Raw genomic sequence first — 15,348 nt, 5'->3', positions numbered from 1 at the left:
ATTTCTAGCAGCCACTATGCGTTATTAAATTTTTGAATTATTGCCTATAATAAGCAAACAACGAGTGTTCCAGTTTGTTACCGTGAAAGTTGAACCTTCATGCATAATCAAAAGAGATACGGCGTTCAGCCTGCTTCTGGTGGCGCTGGTATTTGAGTCTCATATTGTTTTTCATTCCGGGTAAAGGCCCATATTTCAGAACTCCTCAAAGCCCTGAGGATTGTCGAGATATAACTTAAAACGTTGCCTGAGGGAAACAGCTGTTTTAGCTAACACTTGCTCGATAAAACCACCATAACCAGCAACATTTGACCTTTTCTCTCAACTGTTCCTATCCACTTTATGTTCTTTGGTGGTTATGTTTAAGCTTAAATATAAACATAAACCAAACCGTAACAAAAAAAAGGCTTCTCGATGGATGGCGGTATTGTCACCTCCATTTGGGTCACATATGGCCATCTACACAAGTCCTAATACGCACTTAGAGTTTTACTTTGGAGAAACTTGATAATTTATTTTTTATATGTAACAAAGTTTCTATCCTTCTCTTTCTAAATCTGCACAGTTGAGATTAATTGGACTGCTTTCATACAATTTCAAGCAATTATCCGGTAGAACGGACTTCAAAGGGATAAATTAATAATCAAAGTTATCAATGGCGGAAATGCCGAAAGTTTAAAACAATCATTTGGTACAGATGTGGGGCAATTGGCTGTGATTTAATTATATAAACCAGATTTAAACTATAGAATTTCGTTATTTCTGTTGTAATAAATTTATATCCGATTAAAAAATTCTGTAATTTTATTTGAATTTTAACAAGAAGAAACGAGAAAACATTGATTAAGCTGGAAATAGGAAAAAGCTGAAAATAGATAATTCGAAAACTTTCTGGAAAATTGTGAGTTCGGACAAGACGCTTCGAGCGCAATCCGAAAGATCGTGAACATCCTTTATTCAACAAGACCGCTTCGAAGAAAATGGATCGGATGAAAAGAGCCCTTTTTCGGGTTAATTTTAAAAGTTACTTCCTGCAGCTAATTCTCAATCTTGCCCCAATTCAACAAGATACATATGTATCTCCTTTTTGACGGTTTAGTGATGTTCTCTACTTACATCTCGAAATTTGCTCTTTTTGTACTACTTCAAACTTTTCATTAATGGTAAAAATTTGATCAAACGTATTTTTTTTCTGATCTCGAAATTTACAATTTCTTGAAAAATTACAAATTTTCCACTAAATGACTGCCCTCATATAATTCAATGCATCAAAAAATCTACATTGATGATATCCACTTTCTGCGACATCTTTATGGTGTAATTATCAATTCGTTAATGGTTTAATACTTAATGATGGTAAAATTCTGTCACCTTTATGATGGAATACACATGTTGACTTAACAGTCATGTTGCAGGTATATTACCGTGCATCTATATTACATGAAAATCCTGTTAAGCTGTAACAGACTTGTTTGGGTTACATTTGTGTTCTATCACAGGGGTGGACTTCTAGCTTCTGGAAAACATTAAAAGCTGTTATTTCTCTACACATCGCTTATATTTCCAAACGCTTTTAGTGTCAGGAACAGGTTTCTATTTATCTCTGTTTATTACTCATCTTCACACTTGCACTGGAGGGCGCCGCAGATCTCCTCCCAATTTTTTATCTTCACTGGAGGAAACAGCTCCGCATAAATCTTTTTCCCGTATTTCCCCACGAACATCCCACTGGCCAACCCCACGAAGAAAGCCCCATAATTACACCATTTCATCTTCCACGATAAATTTTGATTCTTCCTGAGCAGCAGTTTTTTGGCAATCGAAATGACTTTTAACCTCTTGCTTTGACAAAATCATTTTTCAATCAACTTCCTTGACACAATGGTAAAATTCCTGTTTGATATCGGTGCCTTTGTAATGGGGATATGCGCCGGAAGCCTTGTGGGCATATATGGTAAAGACATTTATTACAAGATCTTCAAGAAGGAACAGTGCCTGTCAAATCATGATTTAAGAAACTACGAGGTCCTTTCTCAGGATGAAGATGATCATTGTGTCAGTGATTATGAGGAGTGAAGATGAGACGACTACAAATTTCGATCATGTTATACTTTAATTAAACTTATGAGTTTTTAAGAAAAAGTTCACCATTTTGTCACTAAATTATGACAAAACTATAACTTGCTAGCTTTGATATAATTTAATGCTTTTTGTCAATAATTGAAATAATTGAGAATAAATAATTGTGAAATTTTCCAAACTTTTTATCCCTCATTCCCCTTTATATTCTATTTAGGACGAACCTGAATTATGAAAAATTGACCTGCGAATGCCATGTCTACTAGAAAAATATTCGTCGTTTCCAACTCTAATAAATCCATTAACAGGTATAATTTTATAGAATTACATACAATTTTCCAACGCCTTACATGGGCAGTTGCTTCTAGTTTTGACTTCCTTTCACAGCTCCCCTGAGCTAACCCTGATTTATCAAAAATATTAATATTTTCAAACAGTTGACCTTTTTTTTCATAGCTCTTTTAGGACGACATTGAGATATCGAGGTTTTTAGGTAATTTGGAATATCAGGTATTTTGAGGAATTTTTTATTTGTGTAAAGAGTTTTTGGTGCAGAACTTTTCATACATATTTTCAAATATTTTTTCACCTCGAACGAGTATCATAATCTTTCAATCTGTTGGATTATCATATCACGAAACAATGCGGCAAGTCGGAAACCACTAACAAAGTTTGCCTTTTCTCCCCTGTCTTTACTTTACTTAACCTAAGTGAGATAATCCCTCATGTACCTACTTAATATGCAGTAGCTAAATAGCTTCCTCAAAGGGAGAAATTACAGGTAAATTACTCAACTGAAGAAGTAATTAGGACGTCACCATTTAAATGGGCCTATTCTCACGTCCCCTTGCTGGTGTTTATATGGCAAATTTCCAAAACATGTTTGCGAATAGGATTTTGTTACCTAAATCGCACTCTCGAACTTTGGCAAATGTGAAACTAATTATGAGCCCCTTGGAACTGAATTTTGAACAACAAACGAGAGCCTGTGATAAACATAATCGTCGAATCTGGCCCTCGGAAAGCCCTTGTGAATCTAATGACTTCCCCAAATTTCCTCAAAGGTGGAAGATTTATCGTCGGTTTTTGCATGAATGGTCTGCAATTTGATGTGCAGGTGGGGGAATTAATGAATTTGTTATTATAGAGCTCGATCCTTTTGCCAAGGGCGTGGACATAATGAGATAATTATCTCCAGTCTTCATTCAGAGACAGCACGAAACACTATAATTCTCGTTAACTTTTTCATTTAGAATTGGTTTTCTTCGCTAATTAGAATGTAATTTAAGCACTTTTCCGTGAGCGTTGCTCGAATTAATGGGGGACTACGAGGGTGTAGATTATGTTTGCTTTCGCGACTTTTTTGCCTCGCATACCTCTTAAGAACACTCGGTACCATGTAATAAATTCCTGTTTCCTGTACCTTTTACTGCTCTTGGTAATATTTTACTGAAACTTAACCCCGTTCACACCACAGAGCAAGCTCCAAAAATTGAGACTAATGGAAAGAGACCTTTATTCCAGTTGGTTGAACAGACTGCCGACGACGTTTTTGAACAAGAAATAAATGAAAAAGAACATCGTTAGCTCAGGACAAATGTAGATAGGGAGAGATTCTTTGTCTTCTCTTCATGCTGTTGCACCAAAAACGTACAGTGACTTTTTTATTAATGTAGAAGGAGAAATTTAATGTCTGATCAGAGGTCTGGGGAGAATAATTACACCACGTATTCTCACGAAGTTACTAGCAGTAATTAAGGAGATTTACTAAGTGATTTAATCGATCAATAAAGAAAATGAAAAGAATATCCAACAATTTAACTTGAACTTTATTAAAAAACTTTAAAGCCTATAAGACGAACGCTTAAACTGCTGCAGTAAATGAGATCAATACCAGATATTGCATGTTTTAAAGAGATTTATTGTAAAATGAGTTATAATTTTGCATGATGAATATTTAGATTTGACTCTGGTTTAATAAGATTTGTGAGGTCTTGGATTGGAAATTCCGAATGTTGGTTTCACTCCATACCGAACTTAGCTCAAAGGGTCGCGTTATACCATCGCCTAAATCCCGCGCTTAAACTTACCAGCAACAAGCATTTCTGTCCAAAAACTGGAGCAATGAAATTTACTATTCCGAAAACAAAGCGGTATCATAAAACGAAACAAGCTCCACAAGATATAAGGCTACGAGGGCCTTTGAAAGGGTCTCCCAAGTATTTTCTTTTGTTTAGTTTAAAAGCGAAATGGGGTTTAAAGTTGAGCCCATCCTCTCTAACTCGTTTCAAAGGTTTTAAACTTTCACGTATTTTAAAAGGACATATGCCGAGGTATTTTTAGGAGTAACGTCCTTGCAGGTGTCCGACTCGTTAATGGTTCCAAACACGGAATGTTCGATCATACATTTCACCTTCGGTTGTCCCTTATAACTTCCATTTCTTTGTTTGACCGGAAAACTGCTCAAAACGCGTTTTGTTATGGGGCTGTGACGTTTGCACGTGAAATCCTTATTAAAAATTTAGATGCCATATCCTGGAACTTTACCACGAGAACTCTAATAAAGTTTTACTGCCTAAAAGCGACGTCCCATAAGTAACTGATCTAATTTAGCAACCCACAAAATTCAATGAATATTGCATGTAGTATACCACTCCCTGTTTAGAAACTATCTAAAAAATTATTGAAAACAGCACGGGGTTGGGCTAGTACGACTCTGGTTTTAAATAAGCAAAACTTTAAAATTTTGTACATTAATAAAGAGGGTTTTAAAGGATAGTAGACCTCGACATAAAGCACATTTATATGGATCCTGAACAATGTGCCAAATTTATTGATCCCATTTAATTTATTCATTGTTGTTTTTAAATGCGGCAATTTTCAGAAATGACGTCGTCCATTTCAACCCTTTTTCTTAATTCATAATTATGTCCAGTGCATCTCGGTTTTTATTGCAGCGATAAGATAATATTTCAAATTTTCCAAATTGCAGAGAACCTTTACAGCTTTCAGTATTTCTAATTTCATTTTTTTTATTGTTGACTTGAAAGGCCTGTTTTTCACATCACAGAGCCGGAGCTCAATTAACAATATCACGTTGACAAATATTATATACGTAGACTCGGCCCTTTTCAGAAATCAAATATCACCCAGCAAAACACTCTTCTGTACGTTTGCCTGTGCAAGTTTTTCAAATTACACGAAACTTTTATAGCACTAAACATATATTTATCATAGAAAGTTCAGTCAACCGCGACATTTTCTCTAGTCAGATCAAAACAATGCCGATAAAACCTGAAGACACGAAATATATTAACAATTTTGTCGTTTATTTTAGCTCCTTATTATTCGATAGCACACTAACGTCAATGAACTGGCTGCTTTCGCTGCTTCCAGTAGCTGCGCAAATGGCAGTTGAGTTTCACGGACATTCTCGAATGTTTAACCGATGTGTGAATTTTTATATGACAAATTTAATATTCAGTTTATATCACTCTACGCATATTACGTGATTTTTGAAGAATATTTAGAACATTTTACAAATTTTCTTGACAACTCAATAACGTTTCTTAGAAAATTTACATTCGTAATTTTTCAGAACATCGATTTAAACTTCAAACAGTTTAGGGAAACTGTTCCTTGAAATGTCGATTAGATGCGGGCCTCCAAAAAGTTCAATCCGACTCTGCTCAAATTCAGTTGAAGTTTTTTTGGAGTGACGAATCCAAGGCTTTTCTATATGTTTATATGTTTATACGTATCGGTTGTGAGTTGCAAGCATGAAACTCCATAAAACTTTACATGCAAGTTGAAGGCGAAACTTGATATTGCGCACTGAAATTCTCAGCAACTATATACTGCAACGTCTTCTAATTCCTGCAATGCAGAAACGTGCCCGAAATAAAAAATTTGTAAACTTAAAACTACATCAGCCATAAAACTTTAGGATTTCGGTGATGAGGGAGGTAATAAACTTGATGGACTTTGTCTCTGTTGAATCGACTTTGTGGTGGAGGTTTACAATTTTTTAACTCAAATGACATGAAAAAAAAGCTTTTCAAATTTTAATAGAAGACTCCTTTATCCTTGAAAATATTTTAGGACAAATTTTAGGAGAAACAGACAGTGCGACTCGTCGGCTAATTCTTCTTAGATGATTAAATCCGCGTCGTAAAACAAAAATAACGGAATACCTTGAAGGTGTTCCGAAACTATAAATGGGAAGAGCCGCATAATAAAATCCTCATATCGGGACAAATATCTCGTACGAGACACTTAACATATTCTTTTTGGAGAGCTGTCCTCGAAAGTAGGACACAAATTGCATTTCCAAACTCGAATGAAATAGTCCTGGTTTATATCTGGGATTTCCCCAGATGTTTTACGTCTTTTACTCCTTGGGCGAAATAGAAGGAAATTTTGCCATCATACCTTAGAAAAGTTATTGGAAGATATTTATTTTTCTTAACATTGGCATGACACTTAACTTAACCATGGCATAAGACTCTTAAACTTTAAGTTTGGAATGTTTAATGTTTAAGCAGAAATAGGTGCAACGACTATAAAAAGAGTAACAAAAATACAAAGTCTTCGAATCAACTACATTGAATCTTCCTAATTGCCGCTGAATCAACGTCTTGGCAGCTTCACCTGGAGGATAATTTCTATAGAAATCATGCTCCTGATCAAACTTCTGATCTATGGGCCCTTAGGCTCAGGACAACTCTATCTTCACGATCGTCTAAACAACCCCCCTACTTTTATAACCACTAAAATGCTGGAAATGATTTCTTTTGAATTAAGCTAATTACGTACTGTCCAACTTATATAAAACTCATTAAAGCTTTTATTCCCTACTTATAATAGTTAATTGAGTTTCCTCTGGGAATTGCTCTTCTAATACAAGTTCGGCAGTTAGAATGCTTAACAGAGAGCCACATTAAGCTACTACTGGCTCGGCTTTGAATATTAAACGCACTTTAGATTAATTCCTATATAAGTAAAAGCAATTTGCCCAAGTTACTTCGAGCTAAAAACCTTTCGACAAGGCACATCTGGAATGTTTTATATTATAGAAAAATTTACCCTGAATGTAAATAAATTTGGCCCTTCAAGTTTGTCCTGAAAGTTTGCTGAAGTTAGCCTTTTTCGCGCACAGGATATTATGTAATAATTTCAAACTTTTGTGAAAAAGTGAAGCTGCAGCTTTAGTTTAATCTAAGGCGAAAATCACCTCTGCAGCTACCTATTGTCTCGACTCCTACCGAGGCTAATTGAATTGGATGATAGATCAAAATTTATCATAATTCTCCCTTAATTACCTTTCCATCTTCCCTAAATCTCTCGGAATAATGGCGTGGAACCTGGAGTAATTATTCCATTAAGATGGCTATCTCCGTCTCCTGGATGGATTTAATCGGCAAAGTCGCTTGAATTAACCGTATTATTATTATTATTATCACCTTTAGAAATGCGTGGTGGATGTGGTTCATAATGGGAGGAAAACACTGCTCATTACAGAAGAAAATAAAGCCGGAATCGTATTTTGTGGCGTTGACCTTTAAAAACAGATATAAAGCAACTTTCTCAAAACATGTCTGTTGATGAATGGGATGTAAAAGCTTGACTGACCACAAGCAATTTCTCATCCGGCAGATGGAAGTCCTTTTAAGGATTCCTGTGCTTTTCAATGTTCTGGTGAACTTTCCACAGCTTTTTTGACCTCCGGATTTATAGCTGACCATCCTGTCACATAGAGTAAATAATTTATCTCAGTAATACAAATTTTGATAAAGCGATTAAGTTGCGGACATTTTTAGACTTTTACATGTATTTATTTACACCTATTAATGTTACCTTTTTCTTGTTTTTCAGTCACGGAAAAGGAAATTAGACAATGGTAAGTTTATATTTACGATAAGTTTTGTGTCTTGCAGAGAGTAAACAGAAAGGCTAATAAATATCTCGCTAATGGTAAGAGGTAGCTTTGAAAACTACGCTGTTGTGTCAGGTAGGTAAGTGGACTTTATAAAGGGTTTTTGCAGTGGAACAGGGTATCAACGTGATCAAAAAGTAAAAAGCAACTTTCGGAAAATTCTCAAGGGGGGGGGTCAAGCTCGGACAATTTCTAATTTTTGACTATCGATATCTCAGAAATCTATAAAGTAATCTAGCAAAAAATATGTGAAATGAATTGTCTTAATAAACTATAGGAGCCTATACAAACCGTACACAAAATCTTCATTAGAAACAAAATACTTAAACAAAAACTGCATTTACAAACTTATAAAAATTCCGAGTATCTGCTTTTTTTACAGTGGCAACGATCCTTAAAATCATCTCAAAATTTCAGTCTAATTTAAACGAATTAATTAAGTTTCGGAGTCTGACAAAAAATTTAAAAATTCCTCTCAATATTCAAATTTAGAGGAGTTGCTGAAATTCAAAAGGCATTAGAACCAGTGTTCAGGATTCGATGACGAATATAAAAAACTTCGAAAATGTGCAGCAATAATGTCCGTCAAATAATGTTTAAGTTTTTTCAAAAAATCCCTTAGAATTCTCGAAATTTGAAGGAATGATTGATATTATCATTCAGGCCCTATTTATCAGGTACCTTGTAAAAATCCTATTCATTTTTATTTCGACGTAAACGTCTTAACCTTTCAAGAATTCCGGCTGATTCTGGATTTATTCGAAATATTTCGATATTTGCTCCAATTCTTTTTATTTTTCTAAGCTTATTTGAATTTATTATTGAATTTATCTCTTTCAGTGCTGCAACGCTCGACTACTGCAAGTTCTCTGAATTCGCCCAATATGTAATTTTCTGGGATGTTTCCAAGGAAAAAACTTCTAAGTATCAAATTTTAAAATTCATTATACGTAGTAGACACCATTCAGTTCGATGTAGTTCATATCTAGTTTCTAAACAGTCTTCTCTGCAGTGTCTTTAATATCAATTATATATTTGTGAAAAAAGTATGAGAATATCTAAATGGATTAAAATATTTTTCCATTATAATTCGTCATGTTCCTTTTCTGATTTTGAAAATCACGTGAAAGGCGCACGATTTTAATTTCAGAAATCCTGTATTTTCTAAGTTTTCAATATGCGAATAAAACATGTTAGAGTCGTTATTTGATCCGTAACATATTCGGTTAACATATTTTCCACTGTTTGCGAAACACTTTGTATACACATTCAATAACCATCCCAAAAAAACCTATTTTAACCTCTAAAAAAAATCACTCCCTCTCATATTTAATCCTTTGTCAAAGCACTGAATCCCAAAAACGATAATTGATATCCAAAAACCACCGTCCCGATATGCATTCTCTAGTTAATTTTCAAACAATTGTTGGCCCCATGATGTATGACCCATGCAATGTGTCCCGCACGCTCCATAAATTCGTATTTCCGGATATAAATCCCGTCAAGCCCATCTGGATGATTGCGCAAAAAATACCAAATCAACAGCCGGAAAAGGGACAGAATTACTAATTTGTCACGAACAGTAAAACTAGAAATATGCTACAATTAAAGTCGCTTACGGAAACATAAATTTTTTACATATTTCACTAGCATAAACAACAAAAGGGATGTTGATCCTACAGTTTCACGAAAGAGTAATGTTTTAGGAAGTCAATCCATTACATACCATATAATTTACCAACATACATAGCACTGGGAAAAAACACTAAAATCCCGTTTTCGACGAGTGCAGCGATAATTACGGTACTTAAGCCGAGAAATGACAGTAAATTGAGACCGGAACAAGGATAGATTCGCTAAACCGAGATAATGAAGGCATGAGTTACCCTGGACGAAAGCAAAATTAGGCCATTTGGCAAGAAATTTTGTTTAAATCTCCAGAAAATTTCTCGATTTTATTCCATCGAATAAGGGACAAAATTATGAATCACACAAAGGTAAAAACAGCAATATTGTAACAAGTCAAGTACAAAATATAACTTGCAATTTCTAGCTATTTGAGCACAGCAATTAACTTATCAGATTAATGCAACAGACTCTGTTATCAAGGCACTTACTAAGAACCTCCTTTAACCTTTACGAAATTCACTTTGCTGTCGTGTTCAACCTTGCAACAACGTACCAAATCCCAAAAGCAATAATTCACATCTAAAAACCCCGGCCTGATATGCATCTAATTTTTAAATTTTCAAGTAAATTTTCAAACAATTATTGGCCTCATGATGAATGCCCCTGCGATGTGTCCCATATGTTCCATACACATTCGCATTTCGAGAGATAAATCCAGGCAAGTCCATCTGGATGATTTGCAAAAACTACTAAATCAACAACCAGAAAAGGGCTTGAAATATTAATTTGCGACCAACAATAATACTGGAAATGTGCCATAATTAGAGCCGCTTATGAAAATATAAAATTTTGAATCTAATAAACCGGGACATTTTATAGACGGTTCAAGAACAGCAACGGGGATGTTGATCCCGTTGTTTCGTCGAAATGTAATTTTTAAGGAAGAAAATCCAACTGCCACCTGGAAAAAACACTAAAATCCCGCTCTCGATGAGCAGAGCGATAATTACGGTACTTAAGCCGCGAAATGACATGTAAAATGAGGCTGGAACAAGGATAGATTAAGAGACAATGCCGGGATAATGAAGGCATGAACTAGTCCTGGACGAAAGCGAGATTACTTCAGGTTGGCAGAAAATCCTGCTTTACACATCCAGAAAAATTACCAAAAAAGGAAAACTAAATCCAGCTACTGGGAATTAAACTTTTTTTTTTATTTCAAAGTACGACTCAAAGCTTTGACTCTATTATTTGTTGCAGGCACAAGGGGTTCCTGAAGGATTGTCCCAATGGGCTACTGACCGAGCAGGTGAGTAAGCCACGTGTATCGAAGATTTCCATATAAATTTTATTTTCTGCAGACTGCAGTGCTGCTTCGGTCTCCTAGGACTAGATTTAAATAAATTGCATCTGATTCCGAGTTGATATCTAACCGAATCTTTGTTTCAGGGATTCATAAAAATATACAAACAGTTCTTTCCACAAGGAGATCCCTCCAAGTTCGCCTCTCTGGTGTTTCGAGTTTTTGACGAAAATAACGTAAGTATTGAACTTATTGTTAAAATGTCCTATTTGTACTCTATTTTGGCAATTAAGGAGTTTTATTTACCCTGTACAAAGTTTCCTAGGCTTCTCTTTGTCTTTACGGGAAAATTCCAGGCTTCTAGCTTAGTTTAATAGAATAGTTCAAGTACTAAGAGTAGGAGGTTTAGTGGGTTAAATGTTAACTTGACTCCCTTGGAAGGAATTAAAAGGTCTTATTTACTCTAGGCTTACTTAAAAGAAGAAGAAATTATATCATCAAACAAACGCAGCCTCAAAATTTGTTCTTGTAATTTATGTGAAATTTATCAGGGACTTTTATTGGATAACGTGCCTGTTGAATTGGGATAACGCCATTAAGTGATGAAAATTTGGTGTCTCATAAAGATTTAATAGTTGGTGTGTTCTCAGAATAGCGGCGAAAATGAGACCGCAATTCACATTAAATCACCAACGTTTCGACCATATATTTGGGTCATTCTCAAAGTTTTTCAAAAATGAATTGAGGTCGTGTTTTCGTATTCCGAAAACGGCACGAATTTAGCATAACCAGCATATATTCGAACCAAATAGTGTTTAAACGTGGGAGGCAAAACCAATTGGAGCTGGATGTCGACTAAGTCTCGAAGTGAGTCAACTGAGAGTGGTTGGATTATTATTTCATCTGAATTATGCTGGTTACTTTGTTACCATGAAATATACTGAAATTGTTTCAATATTACACAGAGATTTTCTATTAAATGAATATTTATCCAACAAACAGTCCTATTAATGTTGGTGACTAATAATCCAGACTGTTTAACGCGTTAGTGTGACGAATACATTAATAAAAGCGAGACCATTAATTGTTCATTAATATACGTGCTAGTTACATAATTTTTTCTCCGAGTACATGGCAAAACACCAAAAAAGTACAAAATTTCTACTCTAAATTTAAAAGTCTATTTACTCTAAGTGGATCACGTGTCAAGTACAGGTGTTGTGATTGGTCTCAAGGCGAATAGTCATGGCGTAGTCTGTCGCATCGAACCATTAACAATCATACATTAATGGGGATCGTTAGTGGATAATTTTGCCTACTTTAAAAGAACTTGTTAATACTTAGTAGACGCAAAAAAAATTATATGAAATATAATGGCGAATTTTTTAGAGAAATCAGAAAATCCGTATCATGAAATATATTCGTCTTATACAGCGTACGTAAAGGATTTGCTCCCCTTATAAAATATTTCTTTTTCGCTAATTTTAATTTTTTGTTGTTGTTAGAAATGTATTCTGTCCGATGACTCATTTAAAATTTTCTTAAAGGTATTAAAAAAAATCATTTTTTTATTGAAGAAATATTTCAATTAAAAAGTCCGAGAAAAAAATGATTGGAGGTTTTTATTAATCCTCCTCAGATATGGCTCATATCTGTACCGATTTCCCTTGTTCCAGACCTCATCAAAAGCAAAAAAACTAAAGTTTCTCGACACAGCATGTGTGTACAAAGTATCGACGTGTGACTAAAAATTAGCCGCTTCAAATTTATTATTCGATCTTCGAGGCAATGAAACTTTCACTAATCTTAAAGCTTTGGATTATATTTCCAAGCTTAACGCATTAACAGCAAAGTAGTAAAAGTATTCTTCACGAAAAAAAACTCGCGATAAACTTCCAAACTCTGGATTTATTGCTTTTGGATAGTTTTGGATATTCTTTTTTTCCAGAAGGGGATTATTAAAATTCTTTTTAAATATCATTTCTTGCCTTATTTATGACTTAAATTTTTTATCATATTTTAGTGGAAAATTAAAAATTAGTTTAGCAACTGAAGGTCTATTTGAACAAAGAACCTTATCGATTCCGGACGATAGAAATATACACAATATACTGGTCGGCACTTTTTCCACATATTTGTGACTGTTTCCGCCGATCCGGAATTGAATTTCATTTCTGTTGGAGCAGAGCTTATTATTTATCGTTTGTGGTTTTAATAGTCGCACAAATCAACTACCTACAGGCGAATACATTATTTATCCAGGAGTGCACTATTATGGGAAGGAACGAGGGTGAGATATAAATTGGGCCATTAGGCAAAGGCCTAACAAAGCATTACAGAAAAAATTACCGTCGATTTTTCGAAATTAAGTTACAGTCAATTCCTAAATGTGACATTTTGTCTCTGAAAGAGGAGAAATTTAAGAAGGTATTTTCAGGGTAAAAAATTGACTTCGTTTTAAACGATTTTCACTCGATAGCAGGGTGATTCAATTTGGAAGTTTGGTCTTCAATTTTCGTACAAAATTGGGAATTATGTACGAAAAGCCCTATAATTTATAAGCAATTCCTTCTAGAGAAAACTTAGCAAATAGGTATGACCCATTGTACCTCTCCCATTGACTAACAGTCTTTCAGAACGAGACTAAGAAATGATCTTGATATACTGCAGGAGGGGTTTCTACGGGCTCGCAAACAACATAATTAGAAGGATCTATGGATCAAATCTCAACCAATTAAGACTTAAATAATTATTTGAAATGATAGTATGATTTTGTATAAATTTTATCCAATAATAGCAACTTTTTGATGTGAAATTTGAAATATCCATAAGACGTGGGTTTAAACTGGCATTTAAAGTCTCCCAAATGGACCTGAATAAACACGTAGAAACTTCTCATTTATATTAAAGAGTTTCCACAGTCAAATTTTAATTTCTTAATTATTAGTTCACATAGCGGCATTTCCTGAAGTGGAAACAATTGCAGGAATGAGAATTTTTACTCAGCATTTACCCTTATCGGACGATCTTAACGTTGAGAGCATTTCAGTGCTTTTATATGTAAGATTTAATGGACTTTTAAAAGTCAAATGATTGGACTATTTATTACTCGAAAAATAAGTACGTGTATTACATTTAATCATTTTTCAGGACGGATCGATAGAATTTGAGGAATTCATAAGGGCCCTGTCAGTGACGTCGAGAGGAAATTTAGACGAAAAGCTCCATTGTAAGTACCTTAAAATAATTTTCTTCTCGAAAATTAGTAAATAAATTTCACAAACCCTGCCTGAAACAGATATTTAAAAATGATGAATGAAAGTGAAAATTGCTTTTATGAGTCGCCCTTAATTGAATCAGTAGGGAACTTGTACGATAGCTTCCAGCCAAATTTGATTTCAGAAAAAACTAATATTGGGTATAACGTTGTAATATGCGTCGTGAATTTATTCGTTAAGCAGTTGCATGGCACTGCGAGAGATATTTGCATGTAGACCGTGGCGAATATAGTGCATCAATTGCTTCCGTTTCGAAGTGAACTTTTAAATTGGAATTTTTCCATGCTTTAGAAAGTCAATATTGCCATTGAAGTCTTTAGTGAAATAGAGAACTTCGATGGTGGCATCAACAAAGAAAAACAATAATTATTATGATGATGAAGCAAGATTGTCGCACATAATATTTAATTTAGTTAAGTGAACGATGAATAGCTAACCCTAGAAATAAAATTAATAACCCCCCGTCGGAGATCCATCAAAACCAACATACACCCAGAGGACAAAAACTAATTAAAAACTTTCGCATCGAGAGATCTGGGCGAATAATAAATTACACGATTCTCAGACGTTTTAATCAAAAACCCAGCGATCTGATGTGGCATTTTTTCGCTCTTCTTTTCCTTGATAATGAGCAAAATATAACGGCCATATTTCAGGATAGGTCGACGTAATTATTTTGCCGTTTGTATCCCTTGTGGATTCAGGTCTCTCTGCTCCCCCAGTATCGGAGGAGACCCGCATTTGCGGTCAACAAGGGCTATTAGTGAAAAATCACCTTTCGGTTAGTTGGAATGTGCTTTTATTAGTGGAGAAGAGAAAACCATTATCCACTTTAATTCTGAATGTGTATAGCGATGAGGGAGGAAGTTTTTAAAATTTAGCTTGGCTCTTATTATGTTTATGGCATTGCAATTCCAAAAATGTTTTGTGTTGTCGCGAAAACACTGAAAACGCACTAAAAATACAAGAGTCAAAATTTCACGACTAGAGGTTATATTCTATAAATCGCATGATAAGAATGGCGACCGAGGCAAGATCATGTGTACACACAGGGATGACAGTGTAGGTACACACAAGAATGTTGTCATGGAAGTTACCGCCACGTAACATAAAATCATACAGTG

At 34.8% G+C, this 15,348-nt stretch overlaps 1 protein-coding gene across 1 annotated transcript in view; it reads left to right on the top strand.

Moving 5' to 3' along the window:
• Positions 1 to 15,348, top strand: part of LOC136415549 (frequenin-2) — a 42,805-nt gene that overhangs the window by 17,144 nt on the left and 10,313 nt on the right. The window contains exons 2-5 of the mRNA XM_066400180.1: positions 7,954 to 7,978; positions 10,904 to 10,952; positions 11,093 to 11,182; positions 14,097 to 14,175. Of these exons, the coding sequence (XP_066256277.1) occupies positions 7,954 to 7,978; positions 10,904 to 10,952; positions 11,093 to 11,182; positions 14,097 to 14,175 (243 nt within the window). The remainder of the gene's footprint in view (positions 1 to 7,953; positions 7,979 to 10,903; positions 10,953 to 11,092; positions 11,183 to 14,096; positions 14,176 to 15,348) is intronic.

This window comes from Euwallacea similis, chromosome 20, assembly GCF_039881205.1.
Source record: "Euwallacea similis isolate ESF13 chromosome 20, ESF131.1, whole genome shotgun sequence".
Taxonomy (NCBI): Eukaryota; Metazoa; Arthropoda; class Insecta; order Coleoptera; family Curculionidae; genus Euwallacea; species Euwallacea similis.
Note: the sequence above shows the minus strand (reverse complement) of the source record. Positions and strands in the feature narration are given on the sequence as shown.